The sequence below is a fragment of the Sciurus vulgaris genome (genome assembly GCF_902686455.1).
Source record: "Sciurus vulgaris genome assembly, chromosome: 3".
In the NCBI taxonomy this organism is placed as follows: Eukaryota; Metazoa; Chordata; class Mammalia; order Rodentia; family Sciuridae; genus Sciurus; species Sciurus vulgaris.
Genome location: NC_136463.1, coordinates 134,627,005 through 134,640,018, shown reverse-complemented (window position 1 = coordinate 134,640,018; position 13,014 = coordinate 134,627,005). Strand labels below are relative to the sequence as shown.

The window sequence follows — 13,014 nt, the reverse complement described above, 5'->3', positions numbered from 1 at the left end:
CTACTTTTTAAAAATAATTGTATTATCTTTTTGTTTCCCTAAGCTTCAGCTAGATATTAAAGTATAATATCAAATAAGAAGCAAACTTTCTTCATGTAGAGATAGAGTGTTTCTAATTTGGTCAAAGATGATGATTATTAGACCTGTCATGGAAAGCTAATTCTCATGAATTTCCCTGACAGAACACCATAAATAAACTTAGATTATCTCTACATTTTACCCAAATGTCATGCAGCAATGATTTATAATCTGGTTTTCAGTTCGGCTCATATATAACTAATCTAAACTCTCAGTAAATCAAATCAGCTCCATAATTGAAAAAATACTTTACATGGTTTAACATAAAAGGGGTCAGCAGAAATTAACATGTGATAATTTTTCATGCTTTTGTACAACTAGAATGACTAATTCCTTGCACAGTTCAATGCATTTTCCCAGTAGACTCTAAAATAACAAAGCCACATAAAAACCATTCTCCTTATTCTAAAAACTAAGCCCCTTCTATTTCCCTTTTCCCCCACCCAATTTGGAAAAGAAAATAGAAAAAAAATGTATGCTTACAACTTCAGTTTTTTATTTCCAACAATGGACTTGCATCAGTATATGCAAATATATATGTAAATGTAAATAGATGGTAATTTTGATAAACAAATATAAAGAATCTTAGTGTAAGACAAGTTAGGTAAACTCTTTGCCCTCTTCACACCCCCAACCCCCTTTTATTCTTGTTATTCACACCACCATTGCTCCAAGTGAAAAAACTGAGATAGGAACCATGAGAGATGAGATATTCAACCTTGTTTGTTGCCTCCACAGAGGGCAGATTGTTTTGCTGACAGTAGCATTCCCAGGACTCAGTGTCCTTACAGACAGCAGTCAGGAACTTGATGTATATTTGCTGATGGAGGGAATTTTGAAATACCTTACACCACCACAAAAATTCCTTTTGACAGTGTACTTCTGCAAAACTGTCACCGAATTCTCAGGGACGGAAAGAGAACTTTAAAGGCGTCTTTTCCTTTTACTACCATTCTTCTCTACTTCTCTTCCAAAACATGATTTCCTTAACTTTCAAGATAGTAACAGATGGTCTAAAGGGAAACAGTGTGAGTTTGAAGATCTTTAACAAGTGTGACTTATGAGTAGGATGATTTAAGACAGAGAATCAGCTGGAGCCCACAGGAGATGCCTATCTCCAGGTTTCTGCATGGGTGGTAGGAGTAAATGAGCTATGTGTGAAGCGCCTGGATAAGAATCTGGCAGAGAAAACATAAAAGCCGTAGTTAATGTTGATATCATTACCACTATTATCTTATGGATGAAGCTAAACATTATTAAGTTTAATATGTATCACAGCATCCATCCTCACCCATAAAACATAGAAACACAGGTAGCACGTCTGTTGGGGAAGCCTTATCATACACATAGCTCATTTTTTATTCTCACAGTAGCACCAGAGGACTGTATTGTCAATCCATTTTTACAGATGAGAAAATCAAGGCTTAAAGAGGTTGAATAATCTGCCAGAAGGTATGGGACTGATGAATGGAAAAGGGTCAAATAAAAATAACATCTTTGACCTTTAAGTTACTTCCCACTATTCTAAATCATATACACAAGAGCTCTACAAATGTTTCAGATGTATGAATTAACTGAATTTGATTTCGTTTCTTAAAGCTTATTTTCACCTGAAAATGTGTGGTGTCATGAATCTGCCTATAGTGTGTAAATCAACTGTATTGTTCAAGAAAAATGTCACTGATAGTGGTCCCTATCCTGTCCTACACTTTCCCTCCATTGTGATCAGTTCTTACATTCTGATATTTCCACTGAGGACATAAGGACCAAGGGGAAAAGGGCAGTCTCGAAGTTCTTCTTTCTATAACCTGCTCACAGTTCCAGTCATGCCTTATGGGTAAGGTAGCCTGGGACTTTTTGATGCAGTTTTATGTCTGATTTATCTGCCTACACCACTGTACTGTGGCTTCCCCATCCGACACTCGACAGGGGCTCCCAGTCTGGCTTTCTCTGTATTAAGACAATGTGCTAGTTTATCTGATCTTTCAAAACCCATGACACAATTTCACATTTCAGAAAAACAACAAAAGCCCTTACTTCCAGAAGTTACTTTCTTTTAAAATTTGAAGTTCTTTTAAACTTCACTTAAAGAAGTAGGTCACTGAAAGATGTATACTATGCTTTTCAAACTCCTCCAATCTAAAAATTTATTTAAAATATTATGAGAAATGAATGACTCTTGTTCTATGTTCTATGACAACTCATTCATTTAAGGTATATTTTTAAAAGGAGTAATAGTTACTGAGTGAAATAATTTTATAATTCTTTTATCTTCTTAAAGTAGAATATTAAAAAACATGTCTGTGATTAAAAATGAGCAAATCAAGTCAAAGTTGATAATAATATAAAACCTATTGATTCAGGGCTATGAGGATTACAGAAATATGCCTGTACATACAAGTCTGGCTGGTACCTAGTAGGTGTTCAATAAATCACAAATGTTTCTTGCTGTCCAGGATATCTACATTCCATTGGTTTAGATTAAGCCAGCAGAGGGCGATCAAGGTGCTATGAGATTTGAACCAGCAGACTTCTGATCTGGCTCCTTCATTTAGTTTTTTCTATCAAATCCTAATTACTACTAAATCTATTATATTATTAGTCTATGTACTTTTCTCAAACATCTAATTAAATAAGCTGGTGACATTGCTAAAAGATAGCATTGATGTTTATGAATTTCACAGCAATAAAAATAATTTTGGGTAATAAAAAGTTAAATACTGGAGTTTTAAAGGTGACACAGGACCTAAAAGTTCTAAACTTCGAAGACCTTTTCTTCATAGTCTCATGGCAAACAAGAGTCAAAACACCACATTAAACGTCCAAATGAGAAACCATTCTTGTAAGAGTTTTCCTTTTGGAAAAGCAGGTCTTTAATTATCACCCCAGATGGACTAAGCCAAATCTGACAATGGCTAATAGTCATGTTCAGTTTGTGTGAAAAATAGTTCATATAACCGTAGGCCTGAAAAAGCCAGGTATTTCAGTTCTCTACCCTTTTTTTTTATTCTAGTCTACTCAGAAGGAAGGTTCAACGCAGAGGTGACTATACCCAGGGAATGGCACCACGCTTTAGGATTGAAACTTGATAGATGTGGGTTGATCCTCAGTGATCATTAGGCCTCAGAACTCTAGAAAACCAGGTGAGCTTGGTTCTAGGTTCAGCATCTCTACCAGGGCCCTTATTTCCAGACTTCTTCGAAATCCTCTAGAAAACCTACATAACTCTTTAATAACTACAGCAGAAAAATGTACTTCAACTGATATATTTGGTAAACATAATTCAAGGAGGGAAAGTTATTTTCTAATTATTTTATCTGATGTTTGATATGTACCAAGCACAGTTTTACACATGTAAACAGATGTTTAATTTTCATAACATCCTCTGAGGAATTATCATCAGTACCTCAGTTTTAAAGATAGGAAAGCTTTAATGAGGGGAGACCATCTTGCCCAAGGTCACACAGCTAATAAGTGGGGGAAGGAAGGGTTAAAATTCACATCAGCCACTACCCTGGGCTGTCTTTCAATGATCCTCTTAGTACTTCTTGTTAAGAATCCAGATATTGACAATATTAGGACTCCTACACTATACCAATTAAATTTTATAACATTAACCTCCAACATTAGAAAATAAGAAAATTCTCTACTTCCATGGTTTACAATTAATTTCTTAGAGTTGAGAATTCATTTGAAAAAGCTACCACAAATGTATGGATACTACTTTGAATATCTTTGAAACAAGAATAATACAAAAATGTAAACAGGAAAAAAAAATAGTTTCAGGGAAACCAGGTTATACTTAATACTAGGGTGGTCAGTCATTGACAAGCTGTGCTTGGTTTTGGAATTTGCAGGGTAGGACAGATGTAAAACAAAAACTTGCAGAAAGTCAGGAAGATAGCAAGGTCTAAAAACCTGTGAAGGAAATAAAGATCAACGAGAGACCCATTAAACTGTCCTGACCAATGGAGGGTCAGACTGAGAAGAGGAGTTATCGTTGCTGAAGGACTTGTCTCTGTACAAAGTTTTAAGGGTAGAATAAGACATCAAATGATAATGATTGACAGACAATAGTGATCATATCTAATGACTACTAGGACACAAAGAGTATCAGGGGGAGGTAGTCGGTGTTATTTTATGGATTGCTGGTGGGAGTAGGTAAAGTCTTTGGAACTCAAGGAAAACCTAGACCCCTTGGAATGATATTGAAATAGGCAGAAACTCCCGGAAAAGTCCCATCTAAATCGGAGAAGAGTATCTATTCATTTCACATTTATTGAACTCTTACTATGTGCTCATCAAAACCAGTCATAACTATCCACTCTTCAGATTTCTCTTTTCTGGGAAGCCTGCTCTCATTATTCAAGCAATTTCTTCTTAGTTACTGTGCCTCTATCATCATGCCTATTATATCATAATTATCTGTTTACATGTCTCTCCTGTCTTCTAGACTGAGTTAAGGACTTTAATTGTATCTTGTTCAACTTTTTATTTCTAGTACACAGTATAATTGATAAAATGTATTGAACTGGCAAGGGAAAACCCAGTTAAAAGAGGCACTGACACTTGTTCTCATTTCACTTCTTAACTCTCTGCAGTCTGCCTTCACTATTTAAAACTGGTCTTACCAAGGATATTAATAAATTGATTCCCTCTCAATCCAAAGAAACCACATAAGTTCTTACCTTGTGTGATGTTTTAGTAACTTTTAACATCAGCAACCATTCACCTCTTCTTAAAACCCACTCCTCCTCTGACTTTCATAATGCGACATTGACCTGATTTCCTTGTTGCATCTCTGGCTCCCTCTTCTCTGACATTTTCAGGTTTTTCCTTTCTTCTTCTGTGGTTTTCAACCACAGATGAATGTTTGAATCATTTGGGGGCCTCAGAAAATACCTGATGCCCTACCTAGTCCCGCTTCCAGAGATCTTATTAGTTTGGGATGGGGCCACTAGAATTGGTATTCTTAAAGCTCAGAAGAAGAATTTCAGTTTTAGCTAAGTTGAGCATCACTATTCCAGTCACTTTCCAATTCTGGGACTCCTTAGGGCTCTACTTTGTTCCTCTTTGATCTACTCACCTAGAGAGTTTCCTGGTTAAGTTCATTCACCTTCCTGGCTCTGATTATAATTTCCATGTTAATTACTCTCACCTCTGAATTGCCAGTCCAGATCTCTCTCCTGCCCCTCAGACCCATTCACCCAACCAATCACTGCCATTTACTTCTTTGTCTCACAGGAACCTTGGGTCAATGAAACCTCTTTTCAGTACATAGCACCTTAACGGTTATGTAATTCAAGAGCCAAAGTCAAACCCTTGGGCAACATCTTTGAAAACTTTTCCCTCATCTTTCTTATTCAATCATTACCCTGGGCTGAATCTGTCTTCTAAATATCTGTAGAAACTGTTTTCTACCACTCCTATTGCCATAGCCTTAGTATAGGGTGGCCACCTATCATTTGCAGCCTAAATTATAACAGAATCTTCCTATAATTATCTCACTACCTTCTTGAGCCACTTATTCCAACACATTTATTGCCTTGCAACTAGAAGAATTTATCAAACACAAATCAGATCATGTCACTGCCCAGCTTTAAGCATCATAAATTAATATGTAAAAGGCTGTTCCAGAAATAATTCATGATTACCTCTTCAACCTACTATTCACTTCACACTCTGCAGCCCAATCGCACACAGTTTTCTTTCAGCTCTTCAAAGGTATCATACTCTCAAGGACCTCAGGGTCATCAGGCACACTGCTTTCTCGGGCACACTTTTCCATAACTGCTTTCTCTGCCTCACTCCTGACTGCTCTTCAGTTCCCCACTTGAACCTCAATTCTTCAGGAAGACATCACCTGTTCTTCTAGCTAGCCTTAGCTCTTCTTGTTACACTTTCCTATAATAACATGCTTCCTTTGTGTGCCCAGGTCCTGGCCCTTAGGTACCCATTAATAAATGGTTGAACAAATAAACTACCCATATGTACAGGGGATTACCATATCCAACCCCAGAACTATTGCCAAGCAGAGATATTTCATACTCATTAGGAATGCTACTCAGTGACCAAGTAAATTGAAGGCAAAAAATAAATGCCTTTAGAAAGCCCAATCATTCACATTATGAAAGAACATCACCCTTTGGCAGGTGAAGTTTGGGGAATTGGGGAACATCTATCTGTTAGCCTGAGAGTTAATTAATGAAGCTCTCTGTTTTGATTTTCTGCATAACTGCCTAACTATGTTCAGGAATGATTTTTCAAAATGACCAATGTGTATCAACCTCAGCTTCATAAGTTCTATTTTAAGTGTGTTTCAAATGAAAAAGAAAAGTTATCAAGAAGAATATATTTGAACATTAAACATTGAGATGTTTGCTTTTCAATATTAAGCTAATAATTCCTGTAAATCGGGCAGAAGTAAGGGTGAGGTAATCATTAGCTTAATGATGCAATGCTTATTAGCTTAACCTCTGCCAAATAGGCTGTGGAATATAAACCAGGAGGGTTGCCAAGGCAATGTAACTTCCAGAAAGAAATTCAAAGAGGGATAATAGTGACTAACTTATAATGGATCATTGGTCAATCTAGTAAGAAAAAAAAAAAAAAAAAAGGCACAGGCAGAGTGCTTTAAAAAAGCTCAGTAACCACACCACTTGACCTGGGAAAGAAAGTAAAAGTCCTATTCACTTACTCATAAATACTGGAATGTATCTGTTTAAAAGGCAGTGTTATTTCACAGGGAAATTATGTTTCTCTTAAACAGAGCTGTCCAATAGAACTGTAATGCAAGCCTGTGTGACAGTTTTAATTTTAGAGTAGCAACACTATAAAGGGGAAAATAGGTGAAATAACTTTTTATTTAGCCTAATAAATCCAAAATATTATGTAATCAATATTAATTTTAAATATTTGTTAACATGTAACCAGTATCTTAGAATTTAGTGAGATACTTTCTTTTTAGTTTCTTTTTGAAATCTACTATGCAACTTACTGCACTCCTCATTGCAAATATTTCATATACTCAGTAGTCACATGTGGCTACAGGTTACTTTATTGGGCAGTGTAAGTATGTAACTTTAAACTCTATTATCCAGGTATGTGTGTGTGTATATGTGTGTGTGTGTGTGCATGTGTATGTGTGTGTGCATGCATGCGCACTATAATGCCATTACCGATAACTCCAAAGTAATGAAAGATCCAGAGTATCATCTGAATAATCAAATAAAGATCATCTTTTTAGTATAATTTGATAATCATGTATTTTATTATACCAATATTTATTATGCCAATATTATACTAAACTTTGAATATCCGTAGTCCATGGATGAACCATGCTGAACTCTATTAATGGTGTCATTATTTGTAATGCCTGGATTCAGGAACAGCTGTGATCAAACAAGGCTCAGCAAGGATGCAGAAAGCCTGAGTGGAAAAGGAAGTGGACATTGGAAATCATCACAGCCTCCTCAAACAGTCTCCAGGAGCAAGACTGGGCCCAGACCCTCTTTATAGGCAGAACACTTTCCTTTAGTTCATGAAGGGAAGCACCAAGGAAGTGAGAAAACAGAACCTTCTCCTCAGGTAGCTAGGGAGAAGGAAAGTGGCTAATTGTACAAAGGAAGAAGAGCACACTTCATTGACATAACAGTCATAATTCGATCTTTATTACGACATTTTTGATGAGCTGAAAAAATTTCACTGTTTTCATTTCAATTGTTACATTTTAATTGATACATTTAACTTTTTAAACTTTTGGTTTAGTTTATTAATTGGTCCTCTTTCTTAACTTCAACCTACTTATTACAGATAACTTACATATAAAGATTTAAGTAGACAATAGAGCTAAGAAGAAATGAACACATGTATTTGAATGTTTATTATGTGTCAGGTATTAAGCCTTAGCTCAATACTACTTTCATAATTTTCTAAATATTACAATCTTCCACATGAGACAACTTGAAGCAATCTTATATGGAAGATTCTGTGTATGTGTGTAGTATGCGTTTTCCCCTCATGTAATATATATATATATGTATATATGTATATGTGCATGTATGTGTATATTTACATAGATATGCCCATACACACACACTTGAAACATCTTCATAAGAAACACTACATATCCCACAAATCTTACAGTCCTAAAGAATCTTTGGTTATCAATTTATTATTTTCAGTATTTTCTTCTAAATTATAGCCTCAATCTCTTGTAGCCTTAAGATTTTGCTTCTGAATTTGTTCTGAATAGAGTTTCTTTATATCAGTAACATGTATTATTCAAAATGCTACATGCAAAATCACTTCAGTCAACTCTTTTACAAGTATTCAAAGCTATTCATGTTTTAACCAGTTAATTGACTAGTAATCTTGTATTCTTTCTGCCTTTCATCTTACCAAATACATTTTTCTTGACCAAAATTTTGAAAGACAGAAATATCACTTTGGCTTATCATTTCTAATTATTTTTCTCACCCATAAAGTTGATGACATTCAAACTTTCACTCTACCTTTATTCATTCATCCAACAAATCTTCCTTTAAACAATTTATGTTTGTCACATATTTACCATGTTCACATTTCTCTGAAGTTATTTCTATAGTCAATCATTGCATTCTACATGCCCAATGAAGTTAGGTTTTTCTTCAATTGACAGCCATTTAAAAATTATATAATATTATTACATGGTCTTTCCAGTTAAACACAGACATCCAAAAATAGGTTCAATACCCTTCCGGAAAGGAAGCAGGAGCTAAACACCAGCAGTTATAATGTCATGGATTCAGAGACTATAGCAGGACAACAGAAAATAAATTGTTCCCTTGGAGACCTTGTCAAGATCCCCTGGCAGATCAAGGTTGTCTGCTTCACTCCCTAATTCTTCAACCCACAAATCCCTCATGCAGTGAAAATTATAGTTTTGCAAAATCATTCCAAATGTATAAGCCTACGAATGTTTTTTTAACAAGAAGTTGGGGTCTATTATACATGCTTATTGACAACTCCTGGACTTTTATGGATGCAGAGTTAAAAGCTAGAATTCCATTATGTTCATGCACTATTTGAATTCGCGTGAATGAAGGAAGTTAGCTTCACAGGTTGAGAAAAAGTGAAAACTACTATAAGAGGTTAAAGATGCAGTAACTAGCTATTCTCAAAAGTCCATTTATAGCACAGATAAATATGAGAAATTACCAGTTGTGACCTTTTAAGCACCACTTACAGATGATCCATCAGCTCAGCACACAACATACTAGATCCTTCATTTAATTTTATTTGCACTGACAATGCATACATGGGATGAAAAGGCTTAGACTTGTGCCCAAGCAGACAGGACTTTGGCTTGGGGAGTCTCACCTGCCACTGTCTAGGTTAGTAACTTTAGAAAATGTACTTGCAACTCTCTGAGTCAGAGTCCTCATATGTAAAGTAGAACCAATATCAATATAACTCAGGATTGATTGGTTGTGGGGGTGGGTAAACAACTACAGCAGTATCAGTGTTAGGAACAATATATGTCTAAATTAATATTAGTTCCCCTTTCTTTCCCCATGCCTCAGTGTGCAGCAAATTTGCTTTTGCCTTTGAAAAATGAAACTTCTCCCCTCCCCCATCAGTACACATTTTTCAAGTTGTCACAAATTTAAGACATTAAGAAAGAGCTTTATAAAAAGATAAATCCACATAATATGAGTTTTTGGAGAGGAAAATTAGTAATTAATGTTAAATCTCATGTAAACTATATTAACAAATACAGATGCCAATTTTTCCTTGCACTCTTCTTTCACATGCTATATTCTAAGTAAAACTATATAGCTTTTTTAAAAAGTCCTTAAGCTAAAAGGCAGGATATGGGATCAATTCCAACTACTATTCCTGACCTGCCCTTTAGCCTGTTCTTTAACAAAGTTGATAGGTCAAAGATGGAAATAAATTATTAAGATTTGACTTAGCTGGATCCTGTTCTTGGTATGCGGACAGACTTTGAAACATATTTTACAATCAGGGAGGAAGAGAGGGTTTAAGAAACTTTCCCCAAAATAGTTTTGTTTCAGTACTTTTCTCGTCAGCAAAAGGGAGAAAAATATTGACAGAAAGAAGAAAAACACTTTTATGTTAAGAAAGAAGGGTGATATGCAGTTCAAATTGGAAACTAGTAAAAACAGGCATCTCCACTTTTGCCAGGTTTTGTCCCACAGTGGGGTACATAAGAGAAGGGGGTCACTAACTCCTAGTCCCAGACCCAACTCACCCAGCTGGAGCTGTTCGCATGTCCGGTCTGGATTCTTCCCGATCCTGCATTTGTAAATCGCCCCGGGTTTGACCACAGAAGCATTGGCAAGCCAGTTGGCAGTGGGCGCCCCCACCACGAGCCTAGAGTGAGAACCATGCACGTGCGCTGAGACCTGAGCGGTGCCACCTACTCAACTCTGGGTTTCAGCAGCTGTGTCTGAAGTGGGGCAGTTTCCCCACCTTCTCCGCCCACCAACCCGCGCACCCGGCCAGACACCCCTGACTTTGGCTTCAGGGCCTGGAACCACAACGCACCCCGGGCGCTGCCACCCCAAGATAAGTTTCCCCAGGCAGATCTCCAGCGAGCTGGCTGTAGCCGCCCTCGCCTCTTGCCTCCTCCGGAGGAAGGAAAGTTTGAACTGGGCAGGATACCCCTGGGGCGCCTTTCTCTTGCCACTCTTAGATGCTTGGGCGCTGGAGTCCTACTCCACTCACCATCGGTTCGCCCCGTGACTGTGCAGCACCACTGAATAGCCGAACAGCGTGCCGGAGGGGCCCTGGTAAAGCAGGGCGCTCTCAGTGTCCACGTTGTAGGGGTGGCCGGTCGGGACCCCCAGGCACAGCAACAGCATCACCGCTTCCCCGACGGCGGCCCCTCGGGGACCGGGTCCGCGCCTCGCTTCCGCAGCCATGCGCTCTCGGTGGGGAACATTCAACACCAAACGGCCACTGCACCAAAGTTGCACTGGATGCGACGGTTGGCCAGGGCGAAGAGCGCCCCAAGAGATGAAGCACAGCGTGTCCGGCGCCGGCGGGCGAGAGGGAAGGAGGGACAGCTACACAGAGGGAGGGAGCGGGAGTTGGCCTGCCCCAGGCGGGGCGATCGCCGGCGGCCCGAGATACCGCACGCCCTCCGGGCCCCACGCCCCGTTTCTGCGGCCTGGAGGTGCGGGTGCTCCAGCGGTCGTGGGGCGCAGGCCGCTGGGTGGGGTCCTGGGCGTGGTGTGGAGGCGCAGGGTCTGGCTCTTTCTCCCCCCACGTGCAGCTGTAGGGGGCGCTGGGGGACCTTGGCTACGCAGGACAAGCGTCCTGGCCCTGGCCTTCCAGTCCCCAGAGCGCGGGATGGCCGGGGGCTCCGGAGGCTTAGCAAGGGGGAACCTGGAGATGACACAGGGCTTCTCAATTTAACAGTGCTTGGGGCCTGGATGCGGCGCCATGTGGCTCCGACTGGCGCACGCCCTACTGCGAACGCCCAGCCTCTGCGGCCAGCCTCAAACCCAGAGACTGGGACTAAGACCTGGAACCGACAGATCTTTCTTTGATAGTTTAGTGCTGTATCGCTTTTTTTTTTTTTTTTTTTTTTTAAAGAGATATTACCCAGTGGACTACAAATCTAAAGCAAAACAACAACAAAAAAGAACTCCCTGAGGGGTACTAGGGAACACTGTGGCGACAAAGACGTTATGGCTGGTCTCTTCAAAATTCACAGCCCTGCACCCTTTGATGCCCACTTCCTTCCTCCCCACACTTCCTCTTAAGCCGTGTATTCGTGAGCGAGGCAGCAGCTTCAGGCTAAATGGTAGTGGTTTGTGCTGTTGCTGACCCCAACAGAGAGATTGGGTTGAGGAACAACTGTGAATTGCCTCACTTCGATAGATTCCACCCCCACTTCTCCATGATCTCCTCGCAACCACGCAGTTGCCTCTGGACACACCTACCATTAGGGGTACAGACTTAATGTGAGGTCAAGGTCATAATGAGCCTCTGAATATCCAGTGGAGACCCACAACACAACAGACAATCTGCACTGGGCGATTATTCTCATCTTAATGCAATCCAGGTGTGCCTTGAGTTGACTGCTTGACCAACCAGAGAGACAGGCATAGATGGTTATGTAGGCTGATATTTGCAGGAGAGGCAGGTCCCATCATTCACCGTTGCTACATGAAAAAAACAAATGAAGAAAGAAAAGGCTTCATCAAAGGGTTTGTCTGTGAGTAAAACCATACCGAAATAGCACATCTTAAGTTGTGATGGCAGACACACAATATAGCACTTGCTCCCCGGCTGATTCAGTATATTTCATTGGACACCTCGCTAGACCCTCAGGATTCCACTGTGAACAGGGCAGGACTTTCCTGATTCCTTTAGGATTTTCAGTCAAATGATAGGCAAACTTTTCCTAGTTAGAGAAAGTTCTGCTGTGTTGAGGACACTTACAGAGAGCGTTGAAGGACAAAGAGGATTGAGTCAGGTTTTGCAAAGTGGAATGAGGGAGGTCTCCAATAGGGCAAGAAGAGCAACTGAGGAGAGTTTGTGGGCTGGAACATTTAGCTGCCCACACACAAGTTCAGTGCTGTGAAACTGACTAGGGTTCAGGGACACACGTTGAACCCCAGAAGGCAGGTTAAGAACTTTAACCTGTATGATGGGGCTGATAGGAAGCTGTTGAAGGCTTTGTCTTAGTCAGCTTTGAATTTCAGACTTTTGAAAGCAAGACTGAATGCAAAGCCTACTTGGGCAATTTAAGGAGACACTGTCTCTAAATTAAAAATAACAACGGCAGCATTTACAAAAAAGGTTGGGGTTGTTGCATGGTGGTAGAGTGCTTGCTTAGCATGCATGAGACCCTGGGTTCAATCCACAGAACAGGAGAGGAAAAAAATTACTAATATAGAAAACCTGGTTTTGAAGACTTCT

At 39.5% G+C, this 13,014-nt stretch overlaps 1 protein-coding gene across 1 annotated transcript in view; it reads right to left on the bottom strand.

The window, feature by feature from the left end:
* ITGA4 (integrin subunit alpha 4) overlaps positions 1–11,435 on the bottom strand; it is a 73,489-nt gene extending 62,054 nt beyond the window's left edge. The window contains exons 1-2 of the mRNA XM_079134550.1: positions 10,810–11,435; positions 10,334–10,455 (exon numbers count right to left, since the gene is read on the bottom strand). Coding sequence (XP_078990676.1) covers positions 10,334–10,455; positions 10,810–11,006 — 319 coding nt within the window. The 5' untranslated portion in view covers positions 11,007–11,435. The remainder of the gene's footprint in view (positions 1–10,333; positions 10,456–10,809) is intronic.
* Positions 11,436–13,014: the final 1,579 nt, after the last annotated feature.